The sequence below is a fragment of the Marmota marmota genome, unplaced genomic scaffold (assembly GCF_001458135.2).
Source record: "Marmota marmota marmota unplaced genomic scaffold, marMar, whole genome shotgun sequence".
Taxonomy (NCBI): Eukaryota; Metazoa; Chordata; class Mammalia; order Rodentia; family Sciuridae; genus Marmota; species Marmota marmota.
The window spans coordinates 7,949,133-7,964,782 of NW_026000130.1; the positions used below are offsets into that span (position 1 = coordinate 7,949,133).

General features: G+C 44.4%; 1 protein-coding gene across 6 annotated transcripts in view; it reads right to left on the minus strand.

Annotated features, from left to right (window-relative positions):
• Nucleotides 1–15,650, minus strand: part of Ppil2 (peptidylprolyl isomerase like 2) — a 32,694-nt gene that overhangs the window by 1,530 nt on the left and 15,514 nt on the right. For 3 of the 6 annotated variants that reach the window (XM_048785077.1, XM_048785074.1, XM_048785076.1), the window contains exons 10-20: nt 14,300–14,460; nt 12,429–12,504; nt 12,012–12,118; nt 11,317–11,424; nt 10,932–10,965; nt 10,214–10,331; nt 2,538–2,594; nt 1,767–1,839; nt 1,615–1,677; nt 1,352–1,488; nt 920–1,022 (exon numbers count right to left, since the gene is read on the minus strand). In XM_048785077.1, the coding sequence (XP_048641034.1) occupies nt 926–1,022; nt 1,352–1,488; nt 1,615–1,677; nt 1,767–1,839; nt 2,538–2,594; nt 10,214–10,331; nt 10,932–10,965; nt 11,317–11,424; nt 12,012–12,118; nt 12,429–12,504; nt 14,300–14,460 (1,031 nt within the window). In that variant the 3' untranslated portion in view covers nt 920–925. Of the gene's footprint in view, nt 1–418; nt 592–808; nt 1,023–1,351; nt 1,489–1,614; nt 1,678–1,766; nt 1,840–2,537; nt 2,595–10,213; nt 10,332–10,931; nt 10,966–11,316; nt 11,425–12,011; nt 12,119–12,428; nt 12,505–14,299; nt 14,461–15,650 lie in introns of those variants that run through there. The other 3 variants (XM_048785075.1, XM_015500346.2, XM_048785078.1) reach the window with 3 other exon arrangements.

The following is a 15,650-nucleotide window of genomic DNA, read 5'->3' on the forward strand; positions in this document are numbered from 1 at the left end:
AAGTCAGGAATGCTGAGGGAACTGGCCTGGCAGAGGAGCTGGTGACTGAGAAGCAGGGTCTCAGCAGTGAGGTCCAGTGCTGTCCCCTATCCTCATCACAGCAGGGGCTATAAGCCTCATGGACGTTTTACTCGGGTGGAGAGACAAGGTGGCTTAATACATCCAAAGGTGAGCGTGCCCAGTTCCAAGCAAGGAGTGGCAGAGTATTGTCAAGGCTCTATTCCAGAGTTAGAAGCCCCAGAGCATTTGTGGAAACAGACTAGGGGACTGGGGTTGTGGCTCAGAGGTAGAGCACTTGCCTAGCACGGGCAAGGCCCTGGGTTTGATCCTCAGCATCACATAAAAATAAATTTATTAAAGATATTGTATCCAACTACAACTAAAAATAAACTAGGGAAAGGCTGGGGATAAGTGGTAGAGTGCTTAGGCCCTGGGTTTGATCCCCAGTACTGCCCCGCTTCAAAAAAAAAAAAAAAAAGACTAGGGAGTCTCAGCTCCCAGAAGCTCAGGATCATGTCTGGAGTCGTCTGAGAATCTGTGTTTCTAACAAGGTCCCAAGTAGTACCAGGAGATCAGAGGATATGGACTGTCCTGAGATGACAGAAAAAAGGGTAAGGGTAAGGAAAGCACAGGAGGAGACAAGGCCTTTCTCACTAACCTGGGCCTGCCCACAGGAGACCAGAGCCCCATGTGGGGTCTAGGGCAGGACCCAAGGCTTGGCTCAAGCTTGGAAAGAAGCAAGGGACCCCAACACCAGGTGAAGGATGGGGAAGCCAAGGTCCCAGGGGCCAGTAAAGGGGACCCAGGCAACAGGCAAGAGCTTTATTGGATCATAGCCTGAAAGACGGGCAGAAAGGTCAGGAATACAGGCACAAACCTCCCCTAACCCTTCATCCCTACCAGGATCCAGAGTAACCACCTGCTGCTACCAGGAGCTGAAGTCCCCAAAACCCCGACTGGGCTTTTTCTTGGATATGGATGCAGCTGTACTGGTTGATGGTTCTTCTTCAGCTGCTCGTTTCCTGAGAAAACAAACAGGCTATAGCAGCCACACATGTGCCAGGAGCCCATGCCCTCCCACATCCCTCTCAAAATGAACTGAAATCTACTACTGGCCCTCCCCTCATAGAAATCCCATAACTCCCAGTGCTCAGATTCTTTGGCCTGCACAGAAGCCCTGCCCAAACCTGTATGGAATAGTCCCTGTGGCTGCAGTGACCTCCAGGGCACAAGTTCAGTCCCACGTCTATATTAGGTTTTCTTGCCACTGCCTGATATGCCTATGGGAGCACTGTAGAAAATGGGTCCTAGCTTTTGGGAGGGATATGGCAGAGCCACCTGCCCTACTCACGTGGCAGCTGGATTGATGTACTTGCCCACCCCTTGGCGATATGTCTGGGGGCCCTGGCTCCCAGGCAGAGGCTGGCTGGACTTCACCTTGGCCTCTGGGGCCACTTCAAGCTGTGTCTTCTTCCGCTCCTGTGCAATCTGGAGAGGAACAGAACTGTGGGTGACCTGGAGTGTCTTGGAGATGTGGAGGTCCTTCTGCCCCAGTGAGGAATGACATATCTTGCCCAAAGCCCTCCCAGGATGGTAGCACTGTGCCTTCCTTACCTGGGCATCTGCCTCCTCATAGGGGTCTACAAACACTGTGGTGGCATCAATGCGGACCTCCTCCTGGTGGCACATGGGCAAGTTGAGTGAGTAAACAGCAGGCTCCCCTGCACAACTAGGCAGTGGCCCCTATGCTTTCCCTGGCTACATACCTTAGGGTGGTCAGTTTTGGGGTCACTTTCCACATTCTCCATGGCTGTCAGTGTGTCAAAGCCCCCAACAACCCTGGAGCAGAGGGACAGGTGAGTATGCATGTGCCCTGGGGCAGCACACCTCAAAGTCCCTGAGGCACACCAGAATGGGAACTGGCCCAAGATATGGGGCCCCATGAAATCACCACCCAATCAGATTGGCCTGACTCCTTGGACAGCAGCAGAGCTGCTGGAGGGGCTGAAAGAGAGAAGGTAAAGTAAATAGACCATAACTGGGTCCAAATCCAACTCCCAGTTATCTGGATAGAACTACATCTGTTGCTTCCATATTTCTGTGTCTGTTTTATGCCAGAACCCCAGATGACCATGTGGCCCACCAAGCTGGAGATATCATCTAGGCCTTTATGGGAAAGTCTGCCAACCCCCACACCTGGAGCATGAAGAGAAAGATAGGACCTGGCCCTGACCTCCAACCTGGGTACTATCCAAAGGGTACCCAGAGTGGGAAGGTGGAAGGTCTGAGCCAGGGTAGCTGGCCAGGTTGGGCTGGGACTTGTCTCTTCTTGTCAACCCAACAGGTCTGGAGAGCTCTCTCCACTCTCCACAGAAATACCCCATACCCCACTCTACAGCCACAGCCTCAGCAGAGACATTACAAGGGCACAACAAGCACAAGCTCAAGTTAGGAAGAGGCAGTGAGAGATCCCACCTGGGGAAAGAATGGCCTGGCCCAAGTGGACACCCCTGACTTCACGCAGCAGCTGCTCTTACCTTCCAAAGATGGTGTGCTTCTTGTCCAGGTAAGCACAGGAACGGAATGTGATAAAGCTGGGGAAAAAGGAAGAGAGGTTGAGGGAATTCTGTGAGCTATCCCACCCAGCCTAGCTCTTCTCAGTGACTACTGGGTCCATAGCAGGAGCCCACTGCCCTCCAGGGCCTGCTCTGTGAACCCACAGCTTCTGCATGTGTATCATGCACATCTGACTCCCACGTACTGCCTGTCCAAAACAGGTTGTTAGCTAAGGCCCACCAAATTAACCCCAGATCTGTGGTTCCCCAAAATAAAGCACAGCAGTTGGCCTCCTTAGCTGTTACCAACCTCCTATTAGGTAGACCCCGTGCCCTGCTTGAGCCTATTCAAGTGGCTGCTTTAAGAAGAAGCCAGCTGGGATGAGAGAACCAGAGTCCTGTACTACCATAAGCCCTGCTGGAAGGATGAAGGACACCAAACCAGGAGAAAGGAGGCTGCCACACAAGAGTGGGAGTAAAGGAATTGAGAAACTTGGGTAATATAAATACACAAAGACCCAGAAAATGACTGCATCTAATCTGATATAAAAACGGGGAAGAATTAAAATGCACAATGACACTGACATGTGAGAAGGCTGGGGTGACTGGAAGGAAAGCTCTCCAGGTGTCTTGTCTAGGGGAAGGTAGAGATGTACTAGTAACTTTAGACTTTAGCTCAGAAGTTAAAACATCTAACTTTCAAACAAGGAGAAAGAAGAGGAAATAAAAAATAAAAAAAAAAAACATAAAAAGAGTGACTTAAAAGCACAAAGTAAGATCCTAGGAAGCAGTATACCAACTGGAAGTTAAGCACACACTGTCAGAATGAACTTTTATCTGAACTAGTCCTTGAAACTGTAGCCATAGCAATTGACAAAAGAAAGAAATTAAAGGGATACGAATAGGAAAAGGAGAACTCAAACTATCCCTATTTGTCAACGACATGATTCTATATTTAGAAGATCCAAAAAATTGCACCAGAAAGCTTCTAGAACTCATAAACAAATTCAGTAGATCTTATAGAATATAAAATTAACACCCATAAACCAATTGTATTCCAATATACTAATGATGAATCAGCTGAAAGAGAAATCAGGAAAATTATCCCATTCACAATATCCTCAAAAAACATTCAATAATTGGGAATCAATCTAACAAAATCAGTAAAAGACCTCTACAATGAAAACTACAGAACACTAAAGAAAGAAATTAAAGAAGACCTTAAAAGATGGAGATCTTCCATGTTCTTGGATAGGCAAAATTAATATTGTCAAAATGGGGGCTGGGGATGTGGCTCAAATGGTAGTGTGCATGCATGAGGCACTGGGTTTGATTCTCAGCACCACATAAAAATAAAATAAAGATATTGTGTCCACCTAAAAATAAAAAAACTAAAAAATAAATAGTAAAAAAAAATATTGTCAAAATAGCCATACTACCAAAAGGGCTACACAGATTTAATGTAATTCCTATTAAAATTCCAATGACGTTCTTCATAGAAACAGAAAGGGCAGTCATGAAATTTATTTGGAAAAATAAGAGGCCCAGAATAGCCAAAACAATCCTTACCAAGAAAAGTGACACAGGAAGCATCACAATATCAGACATTAAATTATATTGCAGAGCTCTAGTAACAAAAACAGCATGGTATTGGCACTGAAACAGACACAAAGACCAATGAAACAGAATAAAAGATATAGAGACATAACCACATAAATACAGTTATCTAATACTAGACAAAGGCACCATAAACATACATTTGAGAAAACAGAGTGAAATCCATATGAAGTAGAATGAAATTGAACCCCTATCTCTCACTCTGCACAAAACTCAAAGTGGATCAAGGACTGAGGCATTAGAGCAAGACCCTGTGCTTACCAGAAGAAAAAGTAAGCTCGACTCTCCATCCTGTTGGCTTAGAAACTGACTTACTCAACAAAATTCCTAAAGCACAAGAAGTAAAATCGAGAATCAATAAATGGGATGGTATCAAACTAAGATGCTTCTTCATAGCAAAGGAAACAATCAAGAATGTGAACAGAGAGCCTTCAGAATGGGAGAAAATCTTTGCCGACTGCACCTTAGCTAGAGCATTAATATCTAGGATATACAAAGAACTCAAAAAACTTAACATCGAAAAAACAAAATAACCCAATAAATAAATGGGCAAAGGAACTGAACAGGCACTTCACAGGAGAATAAATATGAATAGTCAAAAAATAAATGAAAAAAATGTTCAACTTCTCCAGCAATTAAAGGAATGCAAATTAAAATTATAACGAGATTCCATCTCACTCCAGTCAGAATGGCAATTATCAAGAATACAAGTAGGAGCTGGGGATGTGGCTCAAGCGGTAGCGTGGCATGCCTGGCATGTTCGGGGCCCTGGGTTCGATCCTCAACACCACATAAAAATAAAATAAAGATATTGTGTCCACCTAAAACTAAAAAATAAATATTAAAAAAAAAAAAAAAAAAAGAATACAAGTAACAGGGGCTAGGACTGTGGCTCAGCGGTAGACCGCTCACCTCGCATGGGTGGGACCCGGGTTCGATCCTCAGTACCACATAAAAATAAAGGCATTGTGTTGTGTCCATCTACACATCAAAAAAAAAAAAATGAAAGAGAATACAGTACATAAATGTTGGAGAAAGGATGTGGTGGGAAAAGGATNGTGTGATTCAGCCACATCAATGTTTATAGAAGCTCAATTCACAATAGCTAAGCTATGGAACCAACCTAGGTGTCCTTCAACAGATGAATGGATAAAGAAAATGTGGCCAGGTGCATATGCATATCTGTAATCCCAGCAGCTTGGGAGGCTGAGACAGGAGGATTGCAAGTTCAAAGCTAGCCTTAGCAACTTAGAGAGTCAATAAGCAACTCAGTGAGACCCTGTCTCTAAATAAAATACAAAACAGGGGTGGGAATGCAAATTGGTGCAACCACTACAGAAAACAGAATGGAGATTCCTTAGAAAACTTGAAATGGAACCACCATTTGACCCAGTTATCCCAATCCTCGGTTTGTACCTAAAGGACTTAAAATCAGCATACTACAGTAATGCAGCCACATTAATGTTTATAGAAGCTCAATTCACAATAGCTAAGCTATGGAACCAACCTAGGTGTCCTTCAACAGATGAATGGATAAAGAAAATGTGGCCAGGTGCATATGCATATCTGTAATCCCAGCAGCTTGGGAGGCTGAGACAGGAGGATTGCAAGTTCAAAGCTAGCCTTAGCAACTTAGAGAGTCAATAAGCAACTCAGTGAGACCCTGTCTCTAAATAAAATACAAAACAGGGGTGGGAATGTGGCACAGTGATCAAGTACGCCTGAGTTCAATCCTTGATACAAAAAAAAAAAAAAAAAGGGGGCTGGGGATGTGGCTCAGTGGTAGCGCGCTTGCCTGGCATGCGTGTGGCCCGGGTTCGATCCTCAGCACCACATACAAACAAAGATGTTGTGTCCGCTGAGAACTAAAAAAATAAATAAATAAATATTTTTTAAAAAATCTCTCTCTCTCTCCCCCTCTTTCAAAGAAAGAAAGAAAGAAAGAGAGAGAGAGAGAGAAAGAGAGAGAAAGAAAGAAAGAAAGAAAGAAAGAAAGAAAGAAAGAAAGAAAGAAAGAAAGAAAGAAAGAAAGAAAGAAAGAAAGAAAGAAAATGTGGGCTATATACACAACGGAACATTACTCAACCATAAAGAAGAATGAAACTGGAGACTATCATGCTAAGTGAAAAAAGATAATCCCAAAAAAACAAAGGCTCAATGTTCTGATATGTGGATGCTACCATACAATAAGAGAGGGGGAAGGAAGAATATTATTCTTTGGATTAGACAAAGGGGAATGAAGGGAAGGGAGAAGGATGGGAATAGACAGTAGAATGAATCAGACAAAACTTTCCTATGTTCATATATGAATATATGACCAATGAAATCCACATCATGTTCAACTACAAGAATGGGATCCTAATTTAAATAAGTTATACTCCATGTATATATGTTATATCAAAATACAATCTACTGTCATGTATATCTAAAACAAACAAAAAATACTGTCAGGATAAACTAAAATAAAACAAAATCCAAGTGTATGCCTTTAAAAAAAAGCTCTACAAAGTTCAGAATATAAAAAGCTGAAAGTGAAGGGGTAGAAGAAGACATCAAACAGGAAAGAAGGCAAGAAATGTTTTGGGGGCAAGTCATCAGGAGGCACAAAGCTACTCCCCAGGCAGTGGAGCAGGTAGGCACAACCCTGCTGAGATAGCATCATGCTACCCCCATCCTATGCAACCAGCATAGGCCTTGCCAGCAAGACACACAGGACTGAACCACCAGGCCACACTGAACACATCATCTGGCCAAAGGAGCCCACCAGGCTGACCACATACAAGGCTCTCTAGTAAGTCTCATGTCAAACCTACTATTATGTAGACCTGAATTCTGCCTTCCAGTAGTTCTCTTGCTGATTTCTAACACAGTAAAAGAAGCTAAGAAAGAGAATAAAATGAGCCTGAAGAAAATAGGAAGGATACAAAAGAAAAAAGGTGTTCATAGCAGCACAATTCACAATAGCTAGACTGTGGAACCAACCTAGATGCTTTTCAATAGATGAATGGATAAAAAAAAATGTGGCATTTATACACAATGGAGTATTACTCTGCACTAAAAAATGACAAAATCATGGAATTTGCAGGGAAATGGATGGCACTAGAGCAGATTATGCTAAGTGAAGCTAGCCAATCCCTAAAAAAAAATGCCAAATGTCATCTTTGCTATAAGGAGAGTAACTAAGAACAGAATAGTGAGGAAGAGCATGAGAAGAAGATCACCATTAAACAGGGTCGAGAGGGGGGAGGGAAAGAGAGAGAGGAGGGAAATTGCATGGTAAAGGAAGGAGACCCTCATTATTATACAAAATTACATATAAGAGGAAGTGAGGGGAAAGGGGAAAAAAAACAGAGAGAGAAATGAATTACAGTAGATGGGGTAGAGAGAGAAGATAGAAGGGGAGGGGAGGGAAAGGGAGGGGGGATAGTAGAGGATAGGAAAGGCAGCAGAATACAGCAGACACTAGTATGGCAGTATGTAAAAAAGTAGATGTGTAATCGATGTGAATCTGCAATATGTATATGGGGTAAAAATGGGAGTTCATAATCTGCTTGAATCAAATGTATGAAATATGATATGTCAAGAGCTTTGTAATGTTTTGAACAACTAATAATAAAAAAAAAGAAAAAAGAAAAAGAAAGAAAAAAATAAATAAATAAAATTCTTTGAGGATACTAAAGTAAAAGTTGTCAGAACAAGTACAAAACAATATTAGAAATAAAAAAAGAAGGCAAATGGCCCACATTGTTTTACAGTCTAGTTAATCTGAAAAATTATAAGTAAGGTGCAAAAAAAAAGTCAGTCAGGAATATTGGCTCACATCTATAATCCCAGCTCCTTGATAGGATCACAAGTTTGCAAGCAGCCAGGCAACTTAGCAAGACCCTGTATCCAAAAACAAAAAAATGCTGGGAAAAACAGTGTGCAGCTCAGTGGTAGAGTGGCCTATCCAGCAGATAGAAGACATGGGTTTATTTCCCAGTCACAAAAAAATAAACAATAGGACAAAACTTTCCTATGTTCATATGTGAATATATGACCAATGAAACTCCACATCATGTTCAACCACAAGAATGGGATCCTAATTCAAATAAGTTAGATTCCATAAACAAAGTACCCCCCATAAAACAAAACAACAAAAACAAATGTACCCAAACTACTTGGAAATAAGAAAGTTAAGAGGAGGGCTGGGGATATAGCTCAGCTGGTAGAGTGCTTCCCTTGCATGCACAAGGCCCTGGATTCAATCCCCAGCACACAAAAAAAGAAAAAAGGAAAGAAAGAAAGCTGAGAAGAAATTAAGAGGGGAACTAACAATGATCAGCAAGCTGTGAATGAGGAATACACCCTTCAAATGTAAGGGCTGGTGGTACAGCTTGGTGAGAGAGTTTGCCTAGCATATTTGAAGCCCTGTGTTTGATCCCTAGCACCTCTAAAAAAAAGTAGACTTCACCTGTCTTCATGGTAAAGAGTAAATAAAGCTAAAAGTGGAGAAAGTGAAAAGAAAACTGGAGGAAGCAATCAAAGGTAGAAACAGAAAACAATTACACAGAAACTAAAAACAGATAAATCTTTCATGAACAAGGAAGGAACAGACTGCTTGGGAATAAGAAAGGAGATGTCAGCACTGAGACAAAGAGAACTCGGGATTCCATGGAAACAACTAAAATTCTGGGACACATGAGTCAAATTCTTGTCAAACAGACAAAATTCTGGCTGGGCGTACAGAGGAAGCCCTGAGGGAAGCAGCACACCATTATGTGCTGTCCTTAGCCAACTATTAACACCTGGGGACACTAGTACAATTTTAACTATTCTAGGCCATAAAGCCTGCTAGTGCACACCTCTCCCACCCATGCCTGATCAAGCCAGTTCACATGACCAAGACCACATTACAGTGAGGACAGAAAAGTGATCATCTTGACAAAGGGTAATAAAAAAGTCTCTGGCAATTCTTCTAACCTCTCCTAAAAACCAGGTCCAGTGACAAATATTATCAGATGGCAAAACCACATTTCAGAGTGGCAGGATGCCTATGTCTTCTGCCCCAACAGGTCATAGTGACATCAATATGACTGATGCACACACAGGGAAGTGGACACCAGATTTTATTGATGGACTTGAATATCTAGAAAACCCAGGAAATTCTTCTTAAAAACTCTAATTTTGATAAAGTAGGTAGATATAAAATAGTTTTACTCTACATAAGCAATAATCACCTACAACTTAGAAAAAATCCATTTTCAAAAATACTACAAATTATAAAAATTCTTAAGTAGTTTTATTCAGGAAATCGGACTAAAAGATAAAAAGACATACAGGCCAGGGGTGTGGCTCAGTGGTGCAAGCCCTGAGTTTGACCCCTAGCAAACACATACAAAAATGACATATCCAAAAGGAAAGTCAAGCCAAATTCTTAAGTAATGAATAAATGAAATATGAATACCTATTCTTTAAAAATACAGGTGCCTGACTCTTTCCAACATGACCAGGCATCCACAGGCCCTGCTGCCATCCTCCTGTAGCCATGTTCCATACACAGAGGCCTCTCTGTCCCCCAACTACACCTCCAGCACCTGTCCCCTGCATGCCTCCCTCCCAATGTACTAATCCAATACACTGAACTCCCCAGCATGTCTTCCTGGTCACTCACACAGTCCGGTTCCATCGGCTTTCCTCTAAGAGGCCTTTACCTCTGGTAAACTGCTGGATGCTGCTCATAGGAACACACGCAGTTCTAAATAGTAACTTGCTTGGGGATTTTTTTTTTTTTTTTGCAGGGGACAACAGTGCTGGAGATCAAACCCAGAGCCTCATGCAAATTAGGCAAGCATTCTACCACTGAGCTACATCCCCAGCCCAGGGAGCTCCCGCTTTTGAGTGCAGGGATACACACTCAGCCTAGGTGTGCTATATAGTTTGGATTTGATTCAGGCCTTGCACAACCTTTAATGAGAAGAGGAAGACACTGCAGGAAATTTTGGGTCCCTCCCCAGGTCATCCCATGGCAGCCCCACTGGGCCAACTGGACCCAGACTTACAACTGAGACTTGTTGGTGTTCGGCCCCGAGTTGGCCATGCTGAGGATGCCTCGTCCTGTGTGAGAGAGATTGGGCCGGAACTCATCTCTGAAGGGCTTTCCCCAGTATGACTCACCTCCTAGAACATAAAGAAAAACAGTCAGTTGGCAGCCCTAAAACCTGATTCCCAAGGGGTATTGGCAATTGACTGGGGCAGGAGTACTTTAGAAAAAGACCTTGGACCTGAGGCATCACATTGCCAACCTCCCCTGGACTCCATCACCTTCACATAGGCTGAGTGTTGATCACTCAGCCCTGTCCCCAAGAAGCCAGGGAATAGAACTCTAAAGCTATAAGGCATTATCATCGCACCATGCTGGATGAAGCTGTGAGCTGGGCCCAAGCAGCTGAAAGGCAATATGAGGTTTGAGATTCAGCAGGAGGGAAGCCAGCCCAGGATCTAAGGCCCTCCAGCCTCCCTTTGTTTCTGATGGAGGGGTGCCTCTGGGGCCCCAGGAAGATATAAGACACCACTAACCCCAATCATACAGGCCTCATAAACACCTAAAACAGGAAAACAAAGGGACATGCCTGAGGTAGCACACAGTGCTGGTGGTTAAGGTACAATCCTAATTCTTGTCTTCCACATTCTCTATCCAAAGCTCACCTCAGCAACCTGCCCCTCACATCCCAAGGAATAGCCAGTGGTGTCAGGGACAGGTGTAGCATTAGTACCTACCTGTGCCTGTGCCTGTGGGGTCTCCTCCTTGGATCTGCAAGAACAAAAGCCAGTGAGCTAGTCAGCCTGAGGCCACCTGCTGCCTTCCACTACACTGCCTCCCCTGCCTAAACATATTCCCCACCTACAAGGCAGGCTCACCAGAGGGGCTGAGGTTTCAGTGAGGACAACAGGCCTCCAGACCATCTTTCTGCCTGAACCCAGTTCTACATGGGTTGGAACTTAAAAGCTAGTCTTCAAGATCTCTCACAGAGGATTCACCTACAAAATGTACACAGGCCACCAAGACCTGGCCCAGATGCCCACCCAAGGCAGAGACAAGCCCATTCAGCTCCCCCATGCCCACTGAGTGCATCTGTGGCTAACACTGACTGGTGACACTCACCACAAAGTTCCTGATGGACCTGTGAAAGATGGTGCCATCATAATAGCACTTCTTGCAGAGCTTGATGAAGTTTTCGCAGGTTTTTGGTGTCTGAAAAATAGCCCAATGCTTCTGAGGCATGAAGCAGCCAAATTTAGGGTCACAAAAGCCACACAGGGCTTTATCATGAGCAGGGATGGGCAGTTACCCAGACTACAGAGCAACAGAGACCCTAGTCCAGTATAGCCTCAACAAGGGGTCAAGAATGGGTCCCAGAAACTAAAACAACAGGACATCTGCAACTACAGAGCAGAAGTGGAGTCGGGTCCCTTTTTTGGAATGCATGCACACCTCCACACCTGCCCAGCAAGTGGTTGAGGAGATACATTATGCTGCTAACAGGGCCCCTGACACTGAAGCCAGGACACCACCTCAGCTTTCCCTGAGAGACAAGCTGGACTTGCTACAAGCATATTCTAACTGTAGCTTCATGTTTAAGGCAAGGATGCTGAAATAAGACCCCATCCTTTGGGCTGGGGTTTTGGCTCAGTGACAGAGCACTTGCCTCACATATGAGAGGCACCGGGTTTGATCCACAGCACCACATAAAAATAAATAATCAAAATAAAGATATTTAAAAAAAAAAGACCTCATCCTCTGAATAAGAATGCAGATAAGACCTCATATTGGGTGAGGGGACTGGCTGTCACACCTACCAGGTCGCAGTGCAGTTCCAGATTAAGATCACCTTTGTTGGTGTGCAACCGCACATAGCCCTTCTTCTTCACAAACTGGTAGCGTAGCACATCTTCATCAATAGCAGCTGTTAAACAGAGGCCCAAGCTCCAATCCCACCTTTCACCTGGGACAGCCCCTCTACCCAGTCCCCCTGACCTGTAAAGGCAGTGCAGGAGCTGAAGGCTGAAGGTCTGCCCTGTTCATAGGCAGACCTGCCTGGGAACCATGGGGTTTAGGGCCACAAGGGGCAGGCAGGGACTCAGTAATTAAAAGGGGGGTGCTGGAAATATCTGGACCCAAGTTGGGGATGGGCAGTACCTATGTGACAGGAAGGAGGCCCCATATGCTGCTACTGTGAACTTGTGTCCCCAGGGACCTAAGAGTCAGGCAGCTACCTGCTTCATGTGTCGTCTCCGGCACCATGGCAGTGGAGGTGAAGGAAGCGCTGACCTTCCCCGTGGAATAGTGGGCCTGCCAAGAAAACCATGCAGCTTAGGTCCTTCCCTATCCCTCTCTCTCAGCTTCCCTGACCACCACACACACACAGTCCCAGTGAGACAGCCAGCATTATAAGGGCCTTTCCCTCAGTGCTCAAACCTGGAAGCCAGCAGGGCTAGAGGACAAGGAGCATGGTAAAGGCAGTGGGAAGGAGAAGCCAAGGCCAGGCCCAAGGGAGTAAAATTGGCCTGGGTGGGAACCAGTGGTCCACAGCCTCAACTAGGCTCCAACTTATGATGGAAGGTCAACACTGAGAATAAGTATCACAGAGGGCCAGCCTTCTCCAGGGATAGAAGTACAAGGGACTTGTTTCTAAAGGTTTCAAATTGTTCTACATTAAGAGATAATCTAAGGGCTGGAGTTGTGGCTCAGTGATAGAGCATCTGCCTAGCATGTGCAAGGCACTGGGTTCAATTCTAATTCTCAGCACCGCATATAAATGAATAAAATAAAGGTCCATCAACATCTAATAAAAAAAAATTTAGAAAAAAAATGATCACTTTAATCAAGAAAAAAACAAGTCCTAATAAGTCTTATTTATTTTTTATCCTAAAGAGAAGACAATAAAGTGGGCTTGCCCATAAGAAATGCAATGTGCTAAGGATGGCTGTGTTCCATTGGGAAGATTATAGGCAATGAACTTTTTTTTTTTTTTTTGGTATTAGTGATTGAACTCAGGTGCTTTTATCCACTGAACAACATCCCCAGCCCTTCTTATTTTTTATTTTGAGACAGGGTCTGGCCAAGTTATTGAGGGCCTTGCTAAATTGCTAAAGCTGCCTTCGAACTTGTGATCCTCCTGTCTCAGCCTTCCAAGCAGCTAGTATTACAGACATGTGCCACCATACCTAGCTGAACTTCTTTTTAATTTTCCAAAATTTTGTTCGTTAATTCCTCATGGGGGAGAGAAACTCAGAGCTAGCTACTCCCAGCCTCTACTCTGCCTGCAGATCTAGCTTACCAGTCATGCCTACACAGAGGAGAAAGAGATCTGGGCCTGAGAGACTGGGACAAATACCAGCATTACCACTGCTGATGGAACCTCAAGGAGACATGAACAGGACATTCCAGGCAAAGCTCAGGCAGGCGGTCCCAAACATCTCAGCAGTCCCTGAAAGTCTCCCTGGCTTTACTGTAGGTTCCAGTACCAAGTGGGCCCTGTCTCCCTGCCACCACAGACCTCCAGGGGTTTTTTTGTCTTGTTTTGTTTTTGGTACTAGGGATTGAACTCAGGGGCACTCAACCACTGAGCCACATCCTCAGCCCTATTTTATATTTTATATAGAGATAAGAGTCTCAGTTGCTTAGTGACTCACTAAGTTGCTAAGGCTGGCTTTGAACTAGTGATCCTCCTGTCTCAGCCTCCCAAGCAACTGGGATTATAGGCATGTACCACCAAGCCCAGCTTCAGACCTGCATATTCTAAGACTGCTGTGTCCTAAGATATAAACACAGCCCCTGGAGGCAGACAGCTAGTCATCCGAGTTCAGATCAGGGACCAAGGCATAAAGCAGCCCTTCCTCAGCTTGACCAACTCTTTTGTCCCTGGCTTACCACCCATTCTTTCACACTCAGTCGGGAGGTCTGTGTGACCCTCCTCACCCTCTTGGGGCCCAGCTATCTCAGCAGTCCTAAGAGTTGAGTATCCAGGGCCCTAGGGCCACAAGAGTTCTAGAGAAGGTCCCAGTCACATCCCCTCCAAATGTATCCTAGGGTCCATGAGTCCCTGCCCCAGAATCACTTCACAGGTTCAGAGCTGCCTACTTACAGCATTTAGCTGGTCCACTTTCTTCTTCTCTGGGGCCTTCATGGTAGCTGCCAAGATTTCATCCCCTTTGAACTCCTTGTACAGCTCCTGCAGTGTTTCTCGGGTCTCAGTGTTTGTGTTTTTCAAATAATAAGATGGGTCCTGTTTGGCCTTTTCCTCATCTACAAAACAGCATGGAGGTACTGAGCAGCCAAGCCACAGAAGCATCCATAGATGGATATGATGGAGACAGAAATCCAGAGCCAACTACAGTAGCAGAAGCCACCAGAAAGTTTAGGCTAGGATCACTAGATATGTTGTGGATCCCATACTACTAACACAGATTGTACTGCAGCAGCAGTGATGGATCCACCAAGGCCAGATATTCTGAGCACACACAGTGCCATGGGTACCTAGTCCCAGGCCTGAAGAGGTCTTCTCCATGCAGTCAACAGAAGTCTTAGGATGGGCGAGAGGCTTAGGGTTGACTTTTATTTTCTTACTTACATTCATCTATACATTCCCCCACTTTAATAGTATATGTTTTGCTTTTATAACTTAAAATTTTTTTTTCTTGGGCTATGGTTGTGGCTCGGGGTAAAGCGCTCACTTAGCGTGCATGAGGTACTGGGTTCAATCCTCAGCACCACATAAAAATAAAAATAAATACTAAAATTTTTTTTTTCTTATTCTGGGCACAGTGGCACATACCTGTAATCCCAGCAACTCACGAGGCTGAGACATGAGGATTACAAGTTTAAGACCAGCCTTAGAAACTTAGTGAGACCCTGTCTCAAACTAAAAAATAAAAAGAGCTAGGGATATAGATGACATAGCTCCCTAGTAAAATGCCTCTGGCCTCTGGGTTCAATTCCCAGTATAAAAAAAATATATCTTATGTAGCTTGGTACAGTGGTACATATGCCTAAAATCCCAGCTACTCAGGAGTTTGAGGCAGGATTGCAAGTTTAAGGCCAGTCTTGGCAACTCAGTGAGACCCTGTCTCAAAATAAAAATAAAAACAAAAATACAGAGGATTGGGATGTAGCTCAGTGGTCAAGTACCCCTGGGTTCCATCCCCAGTATTGCAAAAAAAAAAAAAAAAAAACTATTTAAAATGTGTTTGGGGTCTTTCCAGATATGAAATGCCCCAGGCAGGATGGTGCATGCTGCTGCTTACCTGAAGGAAAGGAACAGCATACCTGGGCCCCAGACTTGGCCTCCAGGTCTCTGGAGGTCAGAGCTCCTCAACTGTGTGCTCAGCCTCAGCATCCCTAAATTCTAACTGGTTCATACAGTGTGCATCACTGAGTATCTGGGATGCTGTTCTCAGCAGCACTGATGCCAACCAATCTTGGCCCAAGTCTTCCTG